The sequence below is a fragment of the Microtus oregoni genome, unplaced genomic scaffold, assembly GCF_018167655.1.
Source record: "Microtus oregoni isolate MIOR12 unplaced genomic scaffold, Mior012 000058F_ref0000040, whole genome shotgun sequence".
Classification (NCBI taxonomy): Eukaryota; Metazoa; Chordata; class Mammalia; order Rodentia; family Cricetidae; genus Microtus; species Microtus oregoni.
In genome coordinates this window covers 8,922,866-8,942,532 of record NW_024543834.1, presented here as the reverse complement: position 1 = coordinate 8,942,532, position 19,667 = coordinate 8,922,866, and the positions used below count along the sequence as shown (strand labels likewise).

The 19,667-nt window shown below is 40.4% G+C and overlaps 1 protein-coding gene across 2 annotated transcripts in view; it reads left to right on the top strand.

The window, feature by feature from the left end:
• The window catches only part of Wdr35 (WD repeat domain 35), a 57,555-nt gene extending 40,966 nt beyond the window's left edge, over window positions 1-16,589 (top strand). For both annotated transcript variants that reach the window (XM_041639387.1, XM_041639386.1), the window contains 11 exons: window positions 3,103-3,183; window positions 3,474-3,610; window positions 3,878-4,081; window positions 5,768-5,914; window positions 6,574-6,706; window positions 9,425-9,535; window positions 10,390-10,554; window positions 11,458-11,598; window positions 12,145-12,301; window positions 15,004-15,244; window positions 15,538-16,589. In XM_041639387.1, the coding sequence (XP_041495321.1) occupies window positions 3,103-3,183; window positions 3,474-3,610; window positions 3,878-4,081; window positions 5,768-5,914; window positions 6,574-6,706; window positions 9,425-9,535; window positions 10,390-10,554; window positions 11,458-11,598; window positions 12,145-12,301; window positions 15,004-15,244; window positions 15,538-15,688 (1,668 nt within the window). In that variant the 3' untranslated portion in view covers window positions 15,689-16,589. The remainder of the gene's footprint in view (window positions 1-3,102; window positions 3,184-3,473; window positions 3,611-3,877; window positions 4,082-5,767; window positions 5,915-6,573; window positions 6,707-9,424; window positions 9,536-10,389; window positions 10,555-11,457; window positions 11,599-12,144; window positions 12,302-15,003; window positions 15,245-15,537) is intronic.
• Window positions 16,590-19,667: the final 3,078 nt, after the last annotated feature.

Here is a 19,667-nt window from a genome sequence, read left to right as displayed (position 1 = left end):
ATTCTTCAACTCCATCAAAGACTCCAGAAGGATATAATATTACTTAAGTAAACAGGAAGTGCATTGTCAGCAACTTCCAAAACTCTAGAAATGACAGAGACATCTTGCTACCTGGACAGTCACCCAAAGTTCTTCTGTAACATTGGGACATCCAGTCTTCAGCCTACAGGCTCATAGCATCCAGCAGGCTTTTCCATGAAGCAGGAAATTTGAAGATCTATTATGCCATGTAATGGCGAAGTCCATCAGTTGTTTTCTTCTGTGTCCTGCAGATTGTCTGGCAAACTCTTTCATGAAACTGGAACCCCGAAGGACTGTCTCACCTTTTTTTTTAGGGAACTTCAGCAATCATTTCTCTGTGGGTCCTGCATGTCCAGTTTATACAGCATACCCAAGCAGTCTAGGCAAGAGCAGTTTCTTGCCCAAATGTCTAACAAACTCCATGAGGGGCCTCTTTGAGGCCCATTTTCCTCTTGAAGTAATTGGTGTGCCAGGAGCAGATGTGACACATTGCCATGAGAAGTCTAAGTTTTTAAAAGATTTCAAATACCATATTCTATAGTCTTTGAAAGATTTTAAGAATACCTATCTAACTGAAATGTATCTCTATATATCTAGTAAATCGAACTAACATGACTACGAGCTTGACTATTGTAGATAGATCTATTGATATATATTTTTAATTATACATTACATTTTAAAATGAACTACACAGTCACAATACCTTAATAAAGAGCAGAAATACACATATAACAAAATTGACCTAAAGTTTCTATCAATAGACCAAGATCCATACCAATGCCAATCTCTATAGCATATTCCCATTTAAATGTACACAAACATTTATAAACAATATTTGGGGATTTGGGCATAGTTCTACTTTGGATGAAGTAATTTTGGGGGGAGTTCATGGCAATCTTTTAGGGGGTCTTGGTTCATCAAACCACATTAATCTGGAAAGAATCCACAGGTTTTTATCCTCTGTGGAAACAAAAGAAGAACCTCTTTTCCAAAACAACAAATCCTTAGACCCAAAATTTGAAGTCAAGATACCTTTAAAATATGTATGTTGGTTTAGCTTAGCAGCCCATACAATGAAATGTCTGTCTGTATTTAGCTCCTTTACAGTCAAAAATTTAAAGGAAACACGATAATATGCATAATCCAAATTCTGTGTATATTTCATCTTTTTAAAAAATATTTATTTTATTTATTATGTATACAATAGTCTATCTGTGTGTTTGTCTACAGGCCAGAAGAGGGCACCAGACCTCATTACAGATGGTTGTGAGCCACCATGTGGTTGCTGGGAATTGAACTCAGGACCTTTGAAAGAGCAGGCAATGCTCCTAACCACTGAGCCATCTTTCCAGCCCTGTATATTCCATCTTTACATGGCTTATTTTTCTTATCCTATTACTTTTTCTACAAGTTTATTCCTTTAATCTATGACTGTAACTGTCTGTACTCTTTTATATTATAATTGTCTGTACAGTTTTCTTTCTCTCTCCAAGCCTACATACATTTGTCCAACACTGTGACCCATTCAGAGGTTTATTTCTGTCTGAATCTGTCTTTATTGCATATCTGTAATCCTTTTCTGACCAGGAGCACTTTTATTAAAACAGTAAGCAGCTTGGTCACATTGGCCCTGGATGCTGGCTCCACCTCTCTCAGGCTTTCAATATGGTGGAGGTAGTTCCCCATCTGCTCTGGGACTGCTGGGTGGGAGCCATCCTCACTACCTCAACTCTGGGCATGCAGTACATAAACCCTTTTTATCTGAGTAAAAACTTGTAATATGTGCGGCGGGGCTGTGTCCCCAGCACCCCGGCCGCCTGCTAGCTTATGCCCGAAATAACAACACACAAACTGTATTTATTTAAACACTGCTTGGCCCATTTCTATCTAGCCTCTTCTAGGCTAATTCTCACATATTAATTTAGCCCACTTCTAATCATCTGTGTAGCACCACTAGGTGCGCTTAGCGGGAAGATTCTAGCCTATATCCATCCTGGGTCGGAGCTTCATCGCGTGTGCCCGGGAGAGGGGAGCATGGCGTCTCTGAGCTCACTTCCTCTGCCTCCCAGCATTCTGTTCTGTTTACTACTCCCACCTATGTTTTAACCTATCAGGGCCAAGTAGTTTCTTTATTGCTTAACCAATGAAATCAACAGATTGATATATGACACTCCCACATCAAAAACTAAATCTGCCATGCAATGCACTGCATGCCATCTCTGTTTATGGCAGCAGGAATCTGCCATGCTCTCCTGCCTGTATACTCCTAGTAGACCTGATTTCACCACTTTCCCAGGTAGGGAGTGCTGAGTCATGGGCATGGTCTCAGCTATATTCCTCCTGACCCTGAGGGGGCACAAAAGGATCTGGACCCGAAGTGGGTGGCGGACATCAATCCCAAATATTTCAGACCATGTTGGTTCGCCAGTTTGTTGACGGAGGCTGCTCATTCATTCCTGGCTGCCCAGACCCAAAATAATCACTCAGAAACTATATCATTTACAATACTGTTTGACCAATAACTTAAGCATATTTCTAGCTAGCTCTTATATCTTAAATTAACCCATTTTTATTATTTTATATTTTACCACAAGGCTTGTGGCCTACCAGCAAAGTTATGGCAGGCTCCAGTGGAGGCGTCTGTCTCTGGCATTGGCTACATGGCTTCTCATAGACTCCACCTACTCTCTTTATATATCTTTTCCAGCCTGGCTATATTCTCTTAAGCCATTGGCTGAAAGCAGCTTCTTTGTTCATTAACCAATAAAAGCAACACATATACAGAAGACTTCCTATACCACAATGTTTATCATATTTACTAGGAATTCAATTCATAATGTGGTCTGGTAAGAAAGCATCCTTTTCTTTTAGAGAAATGTACAGAATTCTAGAGGTGAAATGTGGTACCAGCTAGAAATTCAGTGGTGTGTATGCAGGGGAATGTTAACTATTTAGGCGTTGGGTATATGACACTACTGACATTCTATTTTTTTCTTAATTGAAAGTTTTGACAATACAGTTTTAAATCAGGATTCCTTAGGGCTGTTTTATATGACATAACATTCGCTTTTGTCTTTAAAGGAACCGATTCAGACCTCTGGATATATTTGCAACTTTGAAGATTTGGAAATTAAGTCTGTTCTGTTGGATGAGATTCTAAAGGTGACTAGCAACAGAATTGTACCTGGGGAAAAAAAGGAGCTGAGAGAAACCTGGGGGACCATTTCTGCCATTGTCTGCACCTCTGTGTAGGAAGCCTGACTGCCTGTGGAGAACCCTGTTTGTCTGTTTTCCAAAGAGCCCTTAAGATCCAAATATGGCGATTTCTTTTTCTTTGTTTTGCTCACAATATGATACTACTTTGTTTCATTTTATTGTTATTTTTAATTATAAGGAAGAAGTATACCCTACAGGCATCCTTTTGAATTCCTTTGTTTCATCTCCACTTTCAGAATCCAGACCACCCTAGCAAGGATTATATAATGAACTTTGAGATCCGGTCCCTGCGAGACAGTCGAGCATTGATTGAGAAGGTTGGAATTGAAGATGCATCTCAGTTCATAGAGGACAATCCTCATCCCCGACTTTGGTATTTTAAAAATCCCCAACATTCCCCAAAGTCAGTATGCTTTTAAAGTCCCAACTCTGTCACCCCCTGTTCTCACACTAGTCTCCTACTGGAACTGGAATCTCTTTTTAAACATGTTATATGAAAAATGTTTGCATGTGCTAACACAATCATTTTCACCAGGATCTACCAGAATTTTTTTAAACCATGCTTCACCAATTGATTTCTGATACAAGACTTGTTTATTAGTGATATACAGTAGATTTTCTGTTTCTTTTTAAAATCAAGGCGCCTATTGGCTGAGGCGGCCCTCCAGAAGCTGGACTTGTACATGGCACAGCAAGCGTTTGTGCGCTGCAAGGATTACCAAGGCATCAAGTTTGTGAAGCGCCTGGGGAATCTGCAGAGTGAGTCAATGAAGCAGGCCGAAATTATTGCCTACTTTGGCAGGTTTGAAGAAGCTGAAGGAATGTATCTAGCCATGGACAGAAGGTAAATTAATGAAGGCAGCCTTATCCAAGTATTCTTCAGTTCATAGTGTTGTATAAATAGGGAATATAAATATATAAAGTAGACTAAATATAGCGAACCATTTCTTTTAGAAAATAATTTTCATTTTGGAATACCATTGGGCATTTCACATGCCCCATTAACTTATATTTTATAATTTGGGAGCAGCTTTCTTCTCTGATTTTATTTATTGTTTTTCAAAATTTTTTTTGTGTTTGTGTGTGTGTGTGGTGTACATGTGTTTGCACACGTGCGCATTTGTGGAGGCCGTAGGTAAATGTTGGGTGCCTTCCACTTCCATTTTCCTCCTTATTGAGACAGGGTTTTTCACTGAACCTGGAAACTGACATTTTGGCTCCATTACCTGGCGGGCAGGTCCCTGGGCCTGTCTGTCTTCTCAGTGCTGGGGTCGCAGATGCAGTGGCCATGCCAGACTTTTACGTGGTGCTAAGGATCTGATCAGGTCTTCATGCTGTACCACTGAGCCAGTTCTCAGCCCCTTGCTCTGTTTACATATGTGTTCATACATGACTGTGGAGTGTTGTTCATTGGTAAAGAAACTGAGAAGTCTGTAGAGACTGGAGACTTGTCTTTTTGGTTTTTTTGAGACAGGGTTTCTCTGTGTAGTTCTGGCTATCGTGGAACTTACTCTTTAGACCAGACTGGCCTTGATCTTGGAGATCCACCTGCCTGTGCCTCCACAGTGCAGGGATTAAAGGCTTGTACCACCACCACCCAGCAAGACTGGAGACTTTTATTATTTATTACATAGGTCATGATTTGAGTTTTGATGGTTGAAGTCATTATTTAATTTTCTTCTCTCAGGAATCATAAAAATCCAAAGGGAAATTGTCTTATGGCTTACATTTAGCTTTTCTTTATAGAATGTATGAACTTCATTTCAGCAATAAGCATGTAATTTAATTTTCCCTAATTGGTATTTTACTCTCAGAAGTTTCCTAATACATTTTAAACCCTGAGAACAAATGCAAAACCAAGCATTTATACCGTATGTTTCATTCTGAAATAAGCCTTTTTGTGTCTAAGAAATACATGAAAATACGTAATTATTACTTAGATAATTCATTTGCTTAGTAAGTTGGAGATCTAGGAAAAGAAGACTAGAAACACGTTCTTACTCCAGCGTCTTTTCTGTTTGTACCACTGTGACGGAAGTGCCCAGACTGGGTAATTTATAAAGGACAGAAGGTCGTTCCTCACAGTTCTGGAAGCTGAAGAATCCAAGGCCAAGGGTCTAGCAGATGTGATACCCGATAGGAACGCAGTCTGGTGTTTCTAGGATGGCGCCTTGGATTTTCACACGGTGAAGCAGAAGGACAAAGGGATGTCAGCTTCCTCCGGTGCCCTTTCATGAAGGCTTTCATCATCTCACAAGAGAGGCTTCATGGCTTCCCCAAACATACCCTGTCTCCATGCTATCACAACTGGGATTAAGTTTCAACAAGTGGTTTCTGCGAGGACACCCTTTGAAGCCATAGCTTTTGTCCCCTCTCAGTTGCCTCAGTTGGCCAGGCTGTGTCCGGGGAGTGTTTGGAGATAATCTAAGTTCCCGGAACTGTGTCTAGGACAGAGCAGGCAACTGACAAACGTTTTAGAGTGGATTAGTGGATGAATGAGTGAGTGAATGAATGATTTTTTTTCCTGTAGAGACCTCGCTATTGGTCTGAGGCTGAAACTGGGGGATTGGTTCAGAGTCCTGCACCTCCTGAAGACTGGGTCTGGGGACGCAGACGACAGCCTCCTGGAACAAGCCCACAATGCCATTGGAGACTACTTTGCTGATCGCCAAAAGTGGTGAGTGGACGACCTGAAAGACCTAATGGGCCTGATGCATTCCTGTGTGCCTAGCGTTAACATGTCATCTAGACTAGCTTCCCAGAAAACAGCACCCTCAGAGAGAAGGCCTTCTCCTAAATCCTGAAATTCGGATGGCCCCAAGGCACTTGCTCTCCCGATGCACACTGGAGATCAAGCCATCCTTGAGCTGAGAGATGAGCATGGTGTAATTTTGCCATCTGTACACATGAGTCTTATACTTAGCTTCAGAAAGCATTCCACTGTTTGGAGATTCAACTGTTTTGTATGATTTATTTGTAAACATAGTAAAAACAAAAGTATGCTTACTTGTTTTGTTACAGATTGTTTTCAGAAAGCATCATTTTATTCTTAAGTTTTCATTGGGATCAATATGCTTATTTATGTCAATGATGCGAGTACTTCTATGATACTGTAAGTTAAAACAACGTAAGAGCATTCAGAGAATATTACAAGGAGAATACGCTACATTGTCTTTAGATTCATAAATAATTTGTGTTCTTTAAAGCTATTGTGTAGCTAGAGATGATGAAGTAATACAAACACTAGTAATCCCAATGAAAGACTACTTTGGGGGAAGTTCCTGCTTATCTGGAGACTCACAGACTGATTCTGAAGGTTTTCCTTTTTGTCCACAGGCTGAATGCTGTGCAGTATTATGTAAAAGGCAGGAATCAGGAACGCCTAGCCGAATGCTATTATATGCTAGAAGATTATGAGGGGTTAGAGAATCTTGCCAATTCGCTTCCAGAAAACCACAAGTTACTTCCAGTAGGTATTCCAATTTTTAATTTTTGGTGTTGGTTTTCTTTAATAAAACATTGATTTTTAGTCACAAAATAACCTCTGCAGCATTGAAAACTGAAAGTTAATCTATAATGTCATAGTTTCTTAGACATGGAACGATGCTTTGATATTATTTTAGAGTTAGTATGTTAGTATTACAGAGTTCTTGAGCAAAGAGAAATAACTGAGATCCTTAGTACTTCACCAGAGCGCAGCCTGTGTGGTTCCTCTGCCAGAGCACAGCCTGTGTGGTTTCTCTGCCAGAGCATAACCTGTGTGGTACCTTAAGTTCTTAAAATTGCTTACAAGACTCAGCTGAGTGCCTGGAACATTTCTGGTTATGCGCTGTCAGGGATTTTCTTCAGAAGAGTCCATGATCATTCAGAATTTGCTTCTCATTAAATTTGAAAGGTCAGCTCAACAGTGAAGTTCAACATTAAAAGACAGGCTAAAAGCTATGTGTCCCTTCCTTGACTGTTACTTTTAGCCTCTGAGTTGATTGTCGGGTGCTGTTAGTGTCTGTATTTTATTTGTTTAGTGTGTGACTCAGTACCTGTGGAGTTAGCCACTCCCAGCCACAGGGGCCATACACATATGGGTTGAGGGTTCCATACTAAAAACTCTTTAGTAATTAATAGACAAGTCTAGAATTCTGGCAGTTGAGGTCCCTTGTGAAGGGGCAGCTGGCTCCCCTCATCATCATGGTTCCATTTGCCCTTCTTTACAACCCTGTGTGTTCCCTTAAGTCGGAGAGAAACTGGAACATCTTAGAACTCCAGGTATGAGAACAGTAGAACTTCTGCTAGTGTCATCTCTGGTGAAGCAGAAAAAAATGGCCGTATGGGATCCAGAGCAATAAATTACCCAGTACACAGAACTTACAACTGGCCTGGCAGCAAATACAGTGAAGCTGTGCTCTGAAGTCAGAGGGCTTTTGTAACGTGTGATGATGTGCACAAGGCATGGTGGGAAATGAAGACTATGACATGTGGTACACGGTCACAGTATATACACACGCATATGTGTGGGGGCTGACACAGAGGCTGGGAAACGGCTAGAGTATTGAGAGATTGGTTTCGTACAGGTCACAAAATTTTGAGCAATCCTACCTTTTGTGCTTTTTAGCTTTTTGAGAAATTAGAATGTACTTATAAGAAAAACGTAGGCATTATTTTTAAAATACTGTTGGATATAAAGTCTGTATTTATATATCCAAAATTATTTGTTACATGTGTGGATGTTTTGCCTGCATGTAATGACTGTTCCACATGCATGCAGTGCTCTCAGAGGCCAGAAGAGGGTAGATCCCGTGTCTGGAGTTAAAGATGGTTGTGAGCCTCCATGTGGGTACTGGGAATCAAAACTTAAAACTCGGATCAGCTGGGAGAGCAACCAGTGCTCTTAACCACTGAGCCATCTCGCTAGCACCCCACCCCTGGCCCCAGAGTATTTCTGAAGTGATGGGTGGGGTGAGAAAAACTCTTAGCTAGTAATGAAAGAAACCAAAGACAGCAGTAAGGTTTGTGGTAGTGGTTGATGCACTGGCCTCCCGCCTCCCTAGGAGGAAGTTGTTTTGGGTTTGGCTTCTAAAACTGACGAAGGGGTTTATTTTTTTTCCTTTTTTTATTTTTGCCATGCTAGGATTGAGACCTGACATTTGGACCTTAAACTGTCTCCCACCCCAGCCTGCGTTTTTTTTTTTAAATTTATCTCTGTCTATCCATCCATCCATCCATCCACCCACCCATCCATCGATTGATCTATCTATCTATCTATCTATCTATCTATCTATCTAGTTATTTTATTTTGAGAGGGATCTTGCTTTATTGTCGAGGGCATCAACTCCTGGCTCCAACTGATCCGTGTGTAATTGTGGTTAGAGATGTGGACCACAGGGGTGACATGAGGTATTCCTTAGATTAGATGTAGCCAGGGGTGACTTTTGATGCTGCTACCTCTAGACTCTGTGTACTGGGAATGCACCACCATGCCACTTATGTGGTACTGGGGACCAAACCCAGGGCTTTGTGCTTGCCAATCAACATTCTACCAACTGAGATTCACCCCCCAGGTCCTGGGATACTTTTTTAAAAAAAATATTTATTTATTTATTATGTATACAATATTCTGTCTGTGTGTATGCCTGCAGGCCAGAAGAGGGCACCAGACCCCATTACAGGTGGTTGTGAGCCACCATGTGGTTGCTGGGAATTGAACTCAGGACCTTTGGAAGAGCAGGCAATGCTCTTAACCTCTGAGCCATCTCTCCAGCCCCCTGGAATACTTTTAATATGGTTGAGAGCTTGAACGTAGTAACACATCAGTTGCTTTACAGGTTATTATTATGTTTAACACTGCCCAGGAGGATGCATGCTTCGTTTTTCCTTGTTAGTTTCTTTTCTGAGACAGTCTTACTGTGTATCTCAGGCTGGTCTTGAACTCACGGCAATGCTCCTGGCCTCAGGCTGCTGATCTGAAGGAAGGCAGGGCAGTGTCGTCAGGGAACTACTAGTTCTGCGGAAGTAGTCACTGTGGCACCCATCCTGTCATGTGGCCTCTGCCTCGGTCGGAAAGAAAAATCACCCTAACCATCGATATCCCCACCAGGTTATTGTTCACGCGTCCCGGTGGAGTTTTGATAAATTAAGATCTAAATGATTTCCCGGGTCTGTGAAATCTGGTAATAGTGTTTGATACTTACAGGAAATAGCACAGATGTTTGTGAGAGTTGGAATGTGTGAACAAGCCGTGAGCGCATTCTTGAAGTGTAACCAACCGAAGGCTGCGGTGGACACCTGCGTACACCTCAACCAAGTAAGGAGCGGACAGTGGCCATTACTCCGTGTGAGACGTGGAGGGCTAGGCATGGCTTTGGGGAAAGAAGCCTAGCTTGTGGGCATTTGCACTTAACCTCTTGTGTTACCACAAGGATGACCTGCTCACAACTTAGCTAACCAAGGAACACAGAACAGACCTGTGCTTTCAAGTCTTTGTCTGGAAGTAATTTCAGTTTCCTGCGTTTTGTTAGGGCTGGGTTTTGTTTCCAGGAAAGGACCAGGTCAATGGTTGCTGAAGGACAGACCTGAGCCACTTGAGCAATATTTGTTTTGGCAAATCTATTTCCTTTCTCTTTTATAGAAAGCATGCATTTGATATTTTTTAAAATCCTGAAATTTAACTAAAATAGGTACGGAATTATTACAGAAACCGTTGGCTATCAGTGCATTCCTTTAAGCATTTCTTTGAAATGTTTTATAAAGATCTATTTGCCTTATAAACATAATCTGTAAATGTTAAATCTAATATGATATCTTCTTAAATGGAACTGTATATTTATTTTACTTTGAAAACTAAAAAATCGGTTCTTTTTCTGGCTTATAATATGTACAAAAATAGAACTATAAGATTAATGTGATTATAAAATTTGAGACTTTCATTTTCAAATGCACTTCTCCAAGAAATCCATCTTAGATGGTTCAGTTATTTCGAAACGTTTGCTTGTATAACTTATGCTTGCTCTGATTGCAGATCCCTTCTAGACTATGTACTGGTTTTGCTCTATTTTGAAGTAGTGTTAGCGTTCATTACAAGCTTCGGAGCTTGTTGTGGGACTTTTAGGACGTAGCTATTGGAATATTGGGTGACCGAGTGGTATAATGCTTTCCCAGTGGAACAAAGCTGTTGAATTGGCTAAAAGTCACAGCATGAAGGAAATCGGATCCCTGCTGGCTAGGTATGCAGCGCATCTGCTGGAGAAGAACAAGACCCTGGATGCCATAGAGCTCTACAGGAAAGCCAGCTACTTTTTTGAAGCGGCCAAACTGATGTATAAGGTAATGCACAGTCCTGCTGGACATTTGTTTTGTTCCAGTCACGGCTTGTTTTAACTTTAAACCTTATTATTAAAAAATTGCAAATAAATGACACGTACCAAAATCAAGCAGCCCCAAAGCCTTCCGTCTTGGTGGACTTCTGTGCAGTTAGAATAGCCATTCAAGTATATTTTTATGCACTTACATACCACCACACTGGAGAAATCCACGGCAGAATTGGAACTAGAACAATTAGCTTTATATCTTCTTTTATAGCTTGACAAAAAAGCATTCTCTGTTTTCTTTGTAAACTAGTGTTTGTCACAGCAAAGTCACTGCAAGTCTGCCTGTTGCTGCCATCTGCTAACAAGGGTAGTTATGGATACCAGCAACTTGTCAGCTCAGAAACACCTGTGCTTTTGGTACAGAAGCTAACCAAGAATTTAAGAATTTTCTGGAATGGCCAAAAACAAACTCTTTTAACTGGAATTAAATCCTATTGATAAGAAAGTTATAAGTCCTTGTAAAAATGTACACATTTTAAAACAACATATTTCTTTAATATCCATTATACAGTATACACAGTTTTTACACTGTTATCCTCTTTCCTTGCTTGACTTCATAAAAAGAGAACATTTTCCTCAAAATCATTTAAATAAACTTCTGAAGGACACACCATTCTTTCCACTCTGATTTAGTTATTTAATGGATGCTATTTTTAAGGTTGTTAGTTTCTATTCAAGTGACTGAATACTGAAGAAAAAACAATGGCTTTTAAAGTCTAAAACATAGTTGCATTTGTATTCCACCCTACCACTCTCCCTCATCTTTTAAGAATCAAATTTCAGTTAACTTTGGAAATGACTCTGTTTGTACAAATATACAGCAGGAAGTATGTGTCCCAATTTTTTGAAATGTTTAAAGATTGCCGATGAAGAGGCCAAGAAGAGGACGAAGCCTTTGCGTGTGAAGAAGCTCTATGTGTTGTCGGCCCTGCTCATCGAGCAGTATCATGAGCAGATGAAAAACGCCCAGCGAGGGAAAGTCAAAGGGAAGAACTCGGAGGTAACGGAGAACATTTCCATGCTTAAATAGCAACAATGCCAGGTCCTCTCCCTCTTCTCTCCCTGGACAAGCGCTTCCCTTTGTAGGATTGTTCAGTTTTTTAAGGAGCTTAGAGAATAGTAATGTTGCATTTAGAGTAAGTATGCAGGCTGAGACATTTCTCTTTAAAGATTTGGAGAACTATTTTTCTTTAAGACTATCTTGTTAGATGCTTTAATTTACTTTTGTTAAAGTGTTTTTAATCAGAGAATTAAAAAACTTAGAATATTCTATTTTTACTGTAAATGAATCTTATTACATTAAGTCAATTTCACATTGGCTTAAAGTTTAATCAGGTCTATTTTAAGCTTTGATCTTAATTTAGAAAGCTGTGGGTTGTGATAGAGAACTCGAACCCGTGACGGCAGGAAAGATGCCGACATCTCCCGGGGAGCTGTGTTGATGTCTTAGTTTCTGACCTCACCTCCATAGTAATAGCTCTCTTGTGCTATGAGGGCTGAGACTGTCTGTGTTTGGACTGACCCAGTGCGCTGGCTTCCCTCCCAGGCCACTTCTGCCTTGGCTGGGTTGCTAGAAGAGGAAGTTCTCTCCACAAGCAGTCGGTTCACTGATAACGCTTGGAGAGGAGCTGAGGCTTACCACTTCTTTATACTCGCCCAGCGGCAGCTCTACGAGGGATACGTGGACACAGCCTTGAAGACAGGTGGGCACCTCACATAATGTGTGGAGGACATCCTAAACTTTTTTAAAACTTGTTTTTATTGAGCTATATATTTTTTCCACTCCCCTCACTTCCTCTCCCCTCCCCTTCTACCCTCTCCCATGTCCCAGTTTACTCAGGAGATCTTGTCCTTTTCTACTTCCCATGTATTTAGATCCATGTACGTCTCTCTTAGTGTACTCATTGTTGTCTAGGTTCTCTGGGATTATGAATTGTAGGTTGGTTTTTCTTTGCTTTATGTCTAAAAGCCGCTTATGAGTGAGTACATATGATAATTGTCTTTCTGGGTCTGGGTTACCTCACTCAATATATTTTCTAGATCCATCCATTTGCCTGCAAATTTCAAGATGACATTATTTTTTTCTGCTGTGTAGTACTTCACTGTGTAAATTCCACATTTTTCCTGATCTATACTTCAGTCGAGGGACATTTAGGTTGTTTCCAGGTTCTTTCTGGCTATGACAAACAATGCTGCTATGAACATAGTTGAGCACATGTCCTTGTGGTGTGAATGAGCATCCTTTGGGTATATACCCAAAAGTGGTATTGCTGGGTCTTGAGGAAGGTTGTTTCCTACTTTTCTGAGAAATCGCCAAGTGACCTCTGTGGGAGCAGGCCCAGACAACCTCTGGAATTGCAGAGCACCATCCTGAACTGAAACTGAGCAGGAAGAGCTAGCGTCTCTGTGTGTCTTTATATTAATTTTACTCTTTCCCCCTCTGCTTTTAGCTATACGTGTCAAAATTGTGTATTTAGTTTATTTAGTGAATTCTTCTTTTTGAAGTCCCCCCCACTTTAAAAACACAGTGCACAGTGTCCACAGAAATATCATATGCCTTAGATAACATGCAGACACACGTGTGGTGTTCATGTCTTCTGTTCAAAAGCCAGACACTTGGCTGCCTAACCCATAGGACTGTAGAGACAGACACTGTGCCTGTGTGGAGGAGCTCTCTCCTCTCTCACAGTGTGGGGAGAGCTTGAACAGGCCCGCCTCTGTGTGCCGTAGCAATGCTTGAAGATATTTTCATGACATACATATTTCTATAGTATTTATCCTTTTTATAAAGTGACTCTTGTTTAGTAACTTAACCAAAATAGAGAAATACAAAAAGACAAAAATAATGGCATAAAAGAACTTTATAGCTCAGAGATAACTGTTGTAAACATTTGAGTAACGTTTTTTTTTTTCTCTTTTTAATTAGAAAAATCACAGTTATTCAGTTAGGTTGTTGTTGTTGTTGTTGTTGTTGTGTGTGTGTGTGTGTGTGTGTGGTGGCCTGTGTGTGGAGGTCAGAGGACACCTGTGAGAGCTGGCTCTCTCCTTCCACCACGTGGATTCAGGGAATCTGACTCAGATCATCAGGCCTGATGGCATCATTTCTGTGAATTTCCTATGAGACATTTTTCCACATCAGAACTTAATTTTCCTTCTCAGGAGTGTGTTAGGGTTGCTCCCCCATTGCCCTCCGCAGGAGTGTGTTAGGAGTCTTTTCCTCATTTCTAAACATTCTCTGACAGTTCTGACAGCTACATCAATCACAGTCTATGGCTTTTATGGACCGTCACTCATACATTATTTACATATAGTATAAATGTACATTCCTTCTGGATTAACAACATCTGAGGGCTTAGATATTTCTTTGTATTTACTAACTCCAGTGAGTGTAGTTTGTAAACTAAAGCATGTGCCTGCCTGCCCGACTGACCCACGACTGCACAGCCACCATTTACCCCACGCCTTTGCCTTTTCAAGCTCCTGGTTTATAGTGTGTACCTGGGAGATGAGCTTCCCTGCCTCCTAGAGATGATCTCGTGGTGGATTCTGTGAGCCTTTGCTGAGAGGGAGGTTTACTGTAGCCTCTGTAAGCAGCAGCCGTGAGGAAGGAATTGGTGGCTGGGCCCTCAGGCTTCTCAGTCTTTTTCTTTGTTCTTTTTAACACAGTGGAGTGATGCAGTGTCTTTAAACTATTTATTTAAAATGTAGCCTTGGGGCTGGAGAGATGACTCAGCAGTAAGAACACTTGCTGCTTTGTGCTGAGGACCAGAGTTCTGACCCTAGCACCCACATCTGGTAGCTAACAGATGCTTTTAACTCCAGCTCTAGGGTGTCCAACAGCTTCCGTTGGCCTCCTCAGGCCTGCACTCATATACATGTCCTTACCCCCCCCCCATACACACGCAAATGCAATAAAATTTTTAAAATGTATTTTCCCCTCACAGCTCGGAAATTCTATCTTCGTGTGTGTGTGTGTGTGTGTGTGTGTGTGTGTGTGTGTGTGATGAGACAGAACTTGCCGTCTTCTTGTCTCTGCCTGCCAAGTGCTATAATTAGAGGCATGACCACCACCGTGGTTCAGCAGACACACTCTTCATTCTTCCCCAGCACTGTCCTCTTCCTACCTGTAATTGTTTATCATTATGATTATGATGATGATGATGTCTGTGTGATCGTATGCCATTTCTGTGCGAGTGCCAGAGGCCAAAAGAGGGTGTCAGATTCCTGGAGCTGAGGTTATGTACTCTGCCTCCTCCTGCTGGTGTGCCTGGCCCTCAGGAATTTTTATTCTTTAACATTTGTCAAAGCTCATGTAGGTTGCGGTAGAAGAGCATCCATGAATCCTGTCCCACACGTGTTCACACTGTGGTTCTCTTTGCCGATGCTCATTGCCCATCTTTTGTAGCTCTTCATCTGAGGGACTATGAAGACATCATTCCCTCTGTTGAGATCTACTCGTTACTAGCACTCTGTGCTTGCGCAAGCAGAGCTTTTGGTACCTGTTCCAAAGCTTTTATTAAACTGGAATCATTAGAGACACTCAGTGCAGAACAGAAACAGCAGTATGAAGACCTGGCTCTGGAAATCTTCACCAAACACACGCCAAAGGACAACAGGAAGTCGGAGTTGAACAGCCTTCTTGAAGGGTACGTGCGTCGTAATTAGATGCCATTTACCTGATTAGAAGCTTGGATATAATAAAGCACTGGATTTTGAAGGAGTTTATGTTAATATTTAAATCAATTTTATCCTAGAAGGGTATAGTAATGCTGTATTTTTTTCATTTAGAGAAAAGGTTTTATTAAAAAAACTGAGATGAGGTATTTTTATTTGAAGTTTGTCTTGGAATGTTTTTCATTCTTGAGTATTTAAAGTATATTAGATAGTTTACTAATCACATATTTTAAAGTCTAATTGTTTTCTCTCTTACTCTTTGCAGTGGAGAAGGAAAACTGCCGACATGCATTGCCACTGGAAGCCCAATCATCGAGTATCAGTTCTGGGTGTGCAAAGTGTGCAAGCACTACGTTCTTGCTCAGGAGATCAGTAACTATAACTTCTGTCCTTTATGCCACAGTTCGGTAGAATAAAGGCAAGAACCTTGTTAATTGTAAAATACATGAGATATATGTACTTATCCACACATGTATATGAAATAATGCTTGAGTTCCTTAGGTTTCATATGAAAATTAATTTTATCATCTTGTAGTTGTATTTTTGTATAAAAGATATATCAAACAATAAAATGAGGGCTGGAATGTAGCTCAGTGGTAGGGTGCTTTCCAAGCATGCACAAGGCCCTGGGTCCATTGTCAGTACCGGAAAAAAAAAAGATAATTCATGCATCACAGTTCAACTGTGAGATAATTTGACTAATTTTCACATAATACCTACAGATGTGAAGTTTATTTTTTCTATATTTCCTGTCTATCCATTTATCATTTATATAGCTTTTAGTTTGTGGCAAGTTACCAGGGAAATATCTCCACCAGGAATATTTTCATCATTGTCAAGGCTACTAGCTCATTAGAGAAACCTCAAGAGGTATGGAGGAGGCAGGGGAGGGCAAACCTGAAGTAGAGAGTTGACAGAGCCTGTATTTCAGGGAGGTTGAGCAGCTCTTGTATGAAATGAGCTCTGTTTCTTTCTAAGGATTAAACTCTTCTATATTTTATTTTCATAAACGAGGAGATGGCATTTTAAGACTTTTTATTATTTGAAGTTTTAAAAAATGTTTTATCCTCATTCAAGAAGAGTGATTTGGCACCAATTTTTCTTGTAATAAACATGAATGAACCGATTTTGAGTAATGCTGTTGTTCCTTATCATCAAACGTATTCTCAGTTATGCTATGGTTCCAAGTCCTCTGGAGGCCGAGGTGCTGGAATGTGGAACCAGCAGGTAAGGCCACGCAAGCGAGCAGTGAGCCTGAGTGCACATTCTGACCTTCAGTCACGATACGAAGGTCGTTATATTTTGCTAAAATGAACTTTAAAATAACCTTTCTGTATTTTCAGAGTTCAGATCTTAGGTTTTTATGAGATTTTATTTGAAATAAACACAAAAACTATAAAAACTATAAATTCTGAAGGAAAAAATGGCATGTTTACTCCCATGTTTTCCTTTGCTATCATGTATAAAAATGTACTTGTGTTGTCTTTGTTTAGATATTTTGGTGGACACACACACACACACACACACACACACTCACATCACATTTGTTATCACATGGGAGACAAACCTAACAGTTTTTAGACAAATTCCCGGTGAAGTTTTAGGCAAATTGTCCGTGGCAGAGAATTGTGAGAATTGTGCCCTCAGAGATCACACAAATTTCACATTCAGAGACAAGTTAAAAATGGTTACAAAGACAACTTTGTTGACATAGCTTCATACTCTCATTCTGGAAATGCAAAATGAAGACAGCAATATTATGTTGCCCTCTGCTGTCTATTTCTATAATTATTTTCTCAATGTTTTTAAGAAAGTATTTTTAACTATGAAAGTAATATGCTCATAGTATTAATTTTTGGAAATATGTAAGAATATAGGTGAGAAAGTAAAAATAGCCTTAACTTTTTAAGAAATAGTGTTCATTTATATTTCAGTTGAATTTCAAAAAAGAGGTGAAGTTGAGAAATGTGTATATTACAAACAAGTGTTTCACAAGATATTTAGACATTTCTCTAAAATTAAAAATACATCAAAAGACTAAGCTTATTTAAGCACTTTCTTATATGGTACACATTAAATATCTGATTAGTAAAATTTAGAGAAATTTGAGCCTGGTAAGATAGAAGTTGGGTTCTCAGTACCTACATAAAAACAGATGTTAGTAGACTGCCTGTTACCCCAGCAGTTGGGAGGTTCATGTGGGATCTCCTGGGCAAGCTGGTTAGCTGGCCTAGGAGAATTGTTAGCAAGCACTGGGGTTCAGCATGAGACCCTGTCCCAGGAAAGTGCAGAGCAGCCGAGGGAGATACTCATCAACCTCTGGTCTCATATCCATGAACATGTGCACACACATGCGAAAAGAGACACACAGATCCGTTAAAAAAAATAAAATATAGACCCGTTAAGAAATAAAAGCGGAAGTGAAAAGGGTGAGAAGAGCTATGCCACATGAGAGTGGTCAGGGCAAGAAAGCCCATATGGACTCACTAATAGCAGTTACAGTAAAAGGGCTTCATTTTGCAAATGCTTTTCTGTGTGCAATTGAGAAGATCACACAGTTTTTCTTCTTTCATTCTGCTAAAGTGGGATGTTACACTGGTTAGTTTTCACGGGCTGAGTTATCCTTGTATTTCAGGAGTAATTCCCATTTGGTTCCAGTCTATAATTCTTTCACTGTATTGCTGCATTTGATATGGTAGTCTTTTGTTGAGTTTTCTATTGACGCAGGCTGGAGAAATGGTTCAGCCATTAAAGGATAGGCTCACAACCAAAATGTCAAATTTGGCATTAATGTACTCACAGAGGATAAGGTCTGTAGTTTTCTTCTACTGAAATGGTTCTCAGTCTGTGGGTTGCAACACTTTTGGAGTTGCCTAGGACCACAAGAAACACAGATATTTACATTATTATTCCTTACAGTAGCAAAATTACAGTGATTAAGAAGCCACAAAAATGATTTTATGGTTGGGGGTCACAACATGAGGACCTGTATTAAAGGGTCACAGCGTTAGGAGGACTGAGAACCAGTACTCTATTATCTGCTAAATATTGACATTGCAATTCCAAGCATTGCTTTACAGAATAATGTATGATGTGTTTTTTTTTCCTGTTGTTTTTAGAATTAAAGGACTGGCGTTGACTCTTCCTTAAATGCTTATAATCACCGGGGTAGCCAGCAGATCTAAAACATCAGTCTCTCCCAGTTAGAGGTCTGTTGGCTTTCCTAGTTCTTCAGGAGTCAACATTGGTTTCTATTGACTTTCCCAGCCAACCTTTACAGAAAAAAAAACATGATACTAACCATCATCTAACTTAAAAAGACTTTGGTGCCAGGCAGTGGTGGTGCACACCTTTAATCCCAGCACTCAGGAGCAGAGGCAGGCAGATCTCTGAGTTGGAGGCCAGCCTGCTCTACAGATTGAGTTCCAGGACATCCAGGGCTACAAAGAGAAATCCTATCTCAAAAGAAACTAAAAAACCCTAAACCAAACAAAAAACTAAAAAGACTTTGCTTTCCTGCTAAGCTGCAAGGTTCTGAGGACAAAAAGCTTTGTTCACTGTATTAATCCCACTTTTAAAATCTGTGTGCACCACACTGTAGACTTAATATACACTTGTTCAGCAGGAAGTTCTATGTTAATAAGATTACAATTATTTTATGTCCTTCTTCTCTGACCTTTGATTTTATACCCAATTTCACCAAATGCCTCATAATATCTATTTTGTGCCACTGTGACCATGTTAGTCTGGGTCACTTAAAAATGAATTCATTCGATTCAGTTTTGGGGGCTGAGGAGTCCATGTATGTATAGGCCTTCTTGCCTCACCATAGCATAGTACACGCCATACAAAGAACAGGTGTGGAGCAGTGTGCCTTTTAAATGACTGGCACTAGTCCATTCCTGAGGGTGGAGCCCCCTGTACTGGGCCGCGCATCAGCACACTGTTCCGCTCGGGCGGGGTGGGCATAAAAAGAACTGCATTCTTTTTATTTTTGGAACTTACTGTTTTAAATATGTAGCTTTTAATTCACCCAGAATCAGCACATAAGCACCGTATGTTATGTGCTTTCTTAAAAACCTCTCTAGAACAATAGGAACTGACTTCAGGGCCAATCTCCTCCCTTCCTGGCATCAGGCTCCTCAAATAAATATATATGCACATATCTATATCTAATCTCTATCGTCTACCAACCTACCCACTTAATCATCTACCTACCCACCCATCCAACTAGTATGTACGTATGCATGTACGTATGTATATACATATACAAGCATCACTGAGATTTTAATTCTCTTAATTTCCCACCAGCTTCGCCAGGTGCTGGCAGATATCTCGCGATATGACGGGTCCTCAAACAGGACAAACTTCCTCATTCTTTAGTGGGCCCTTCCG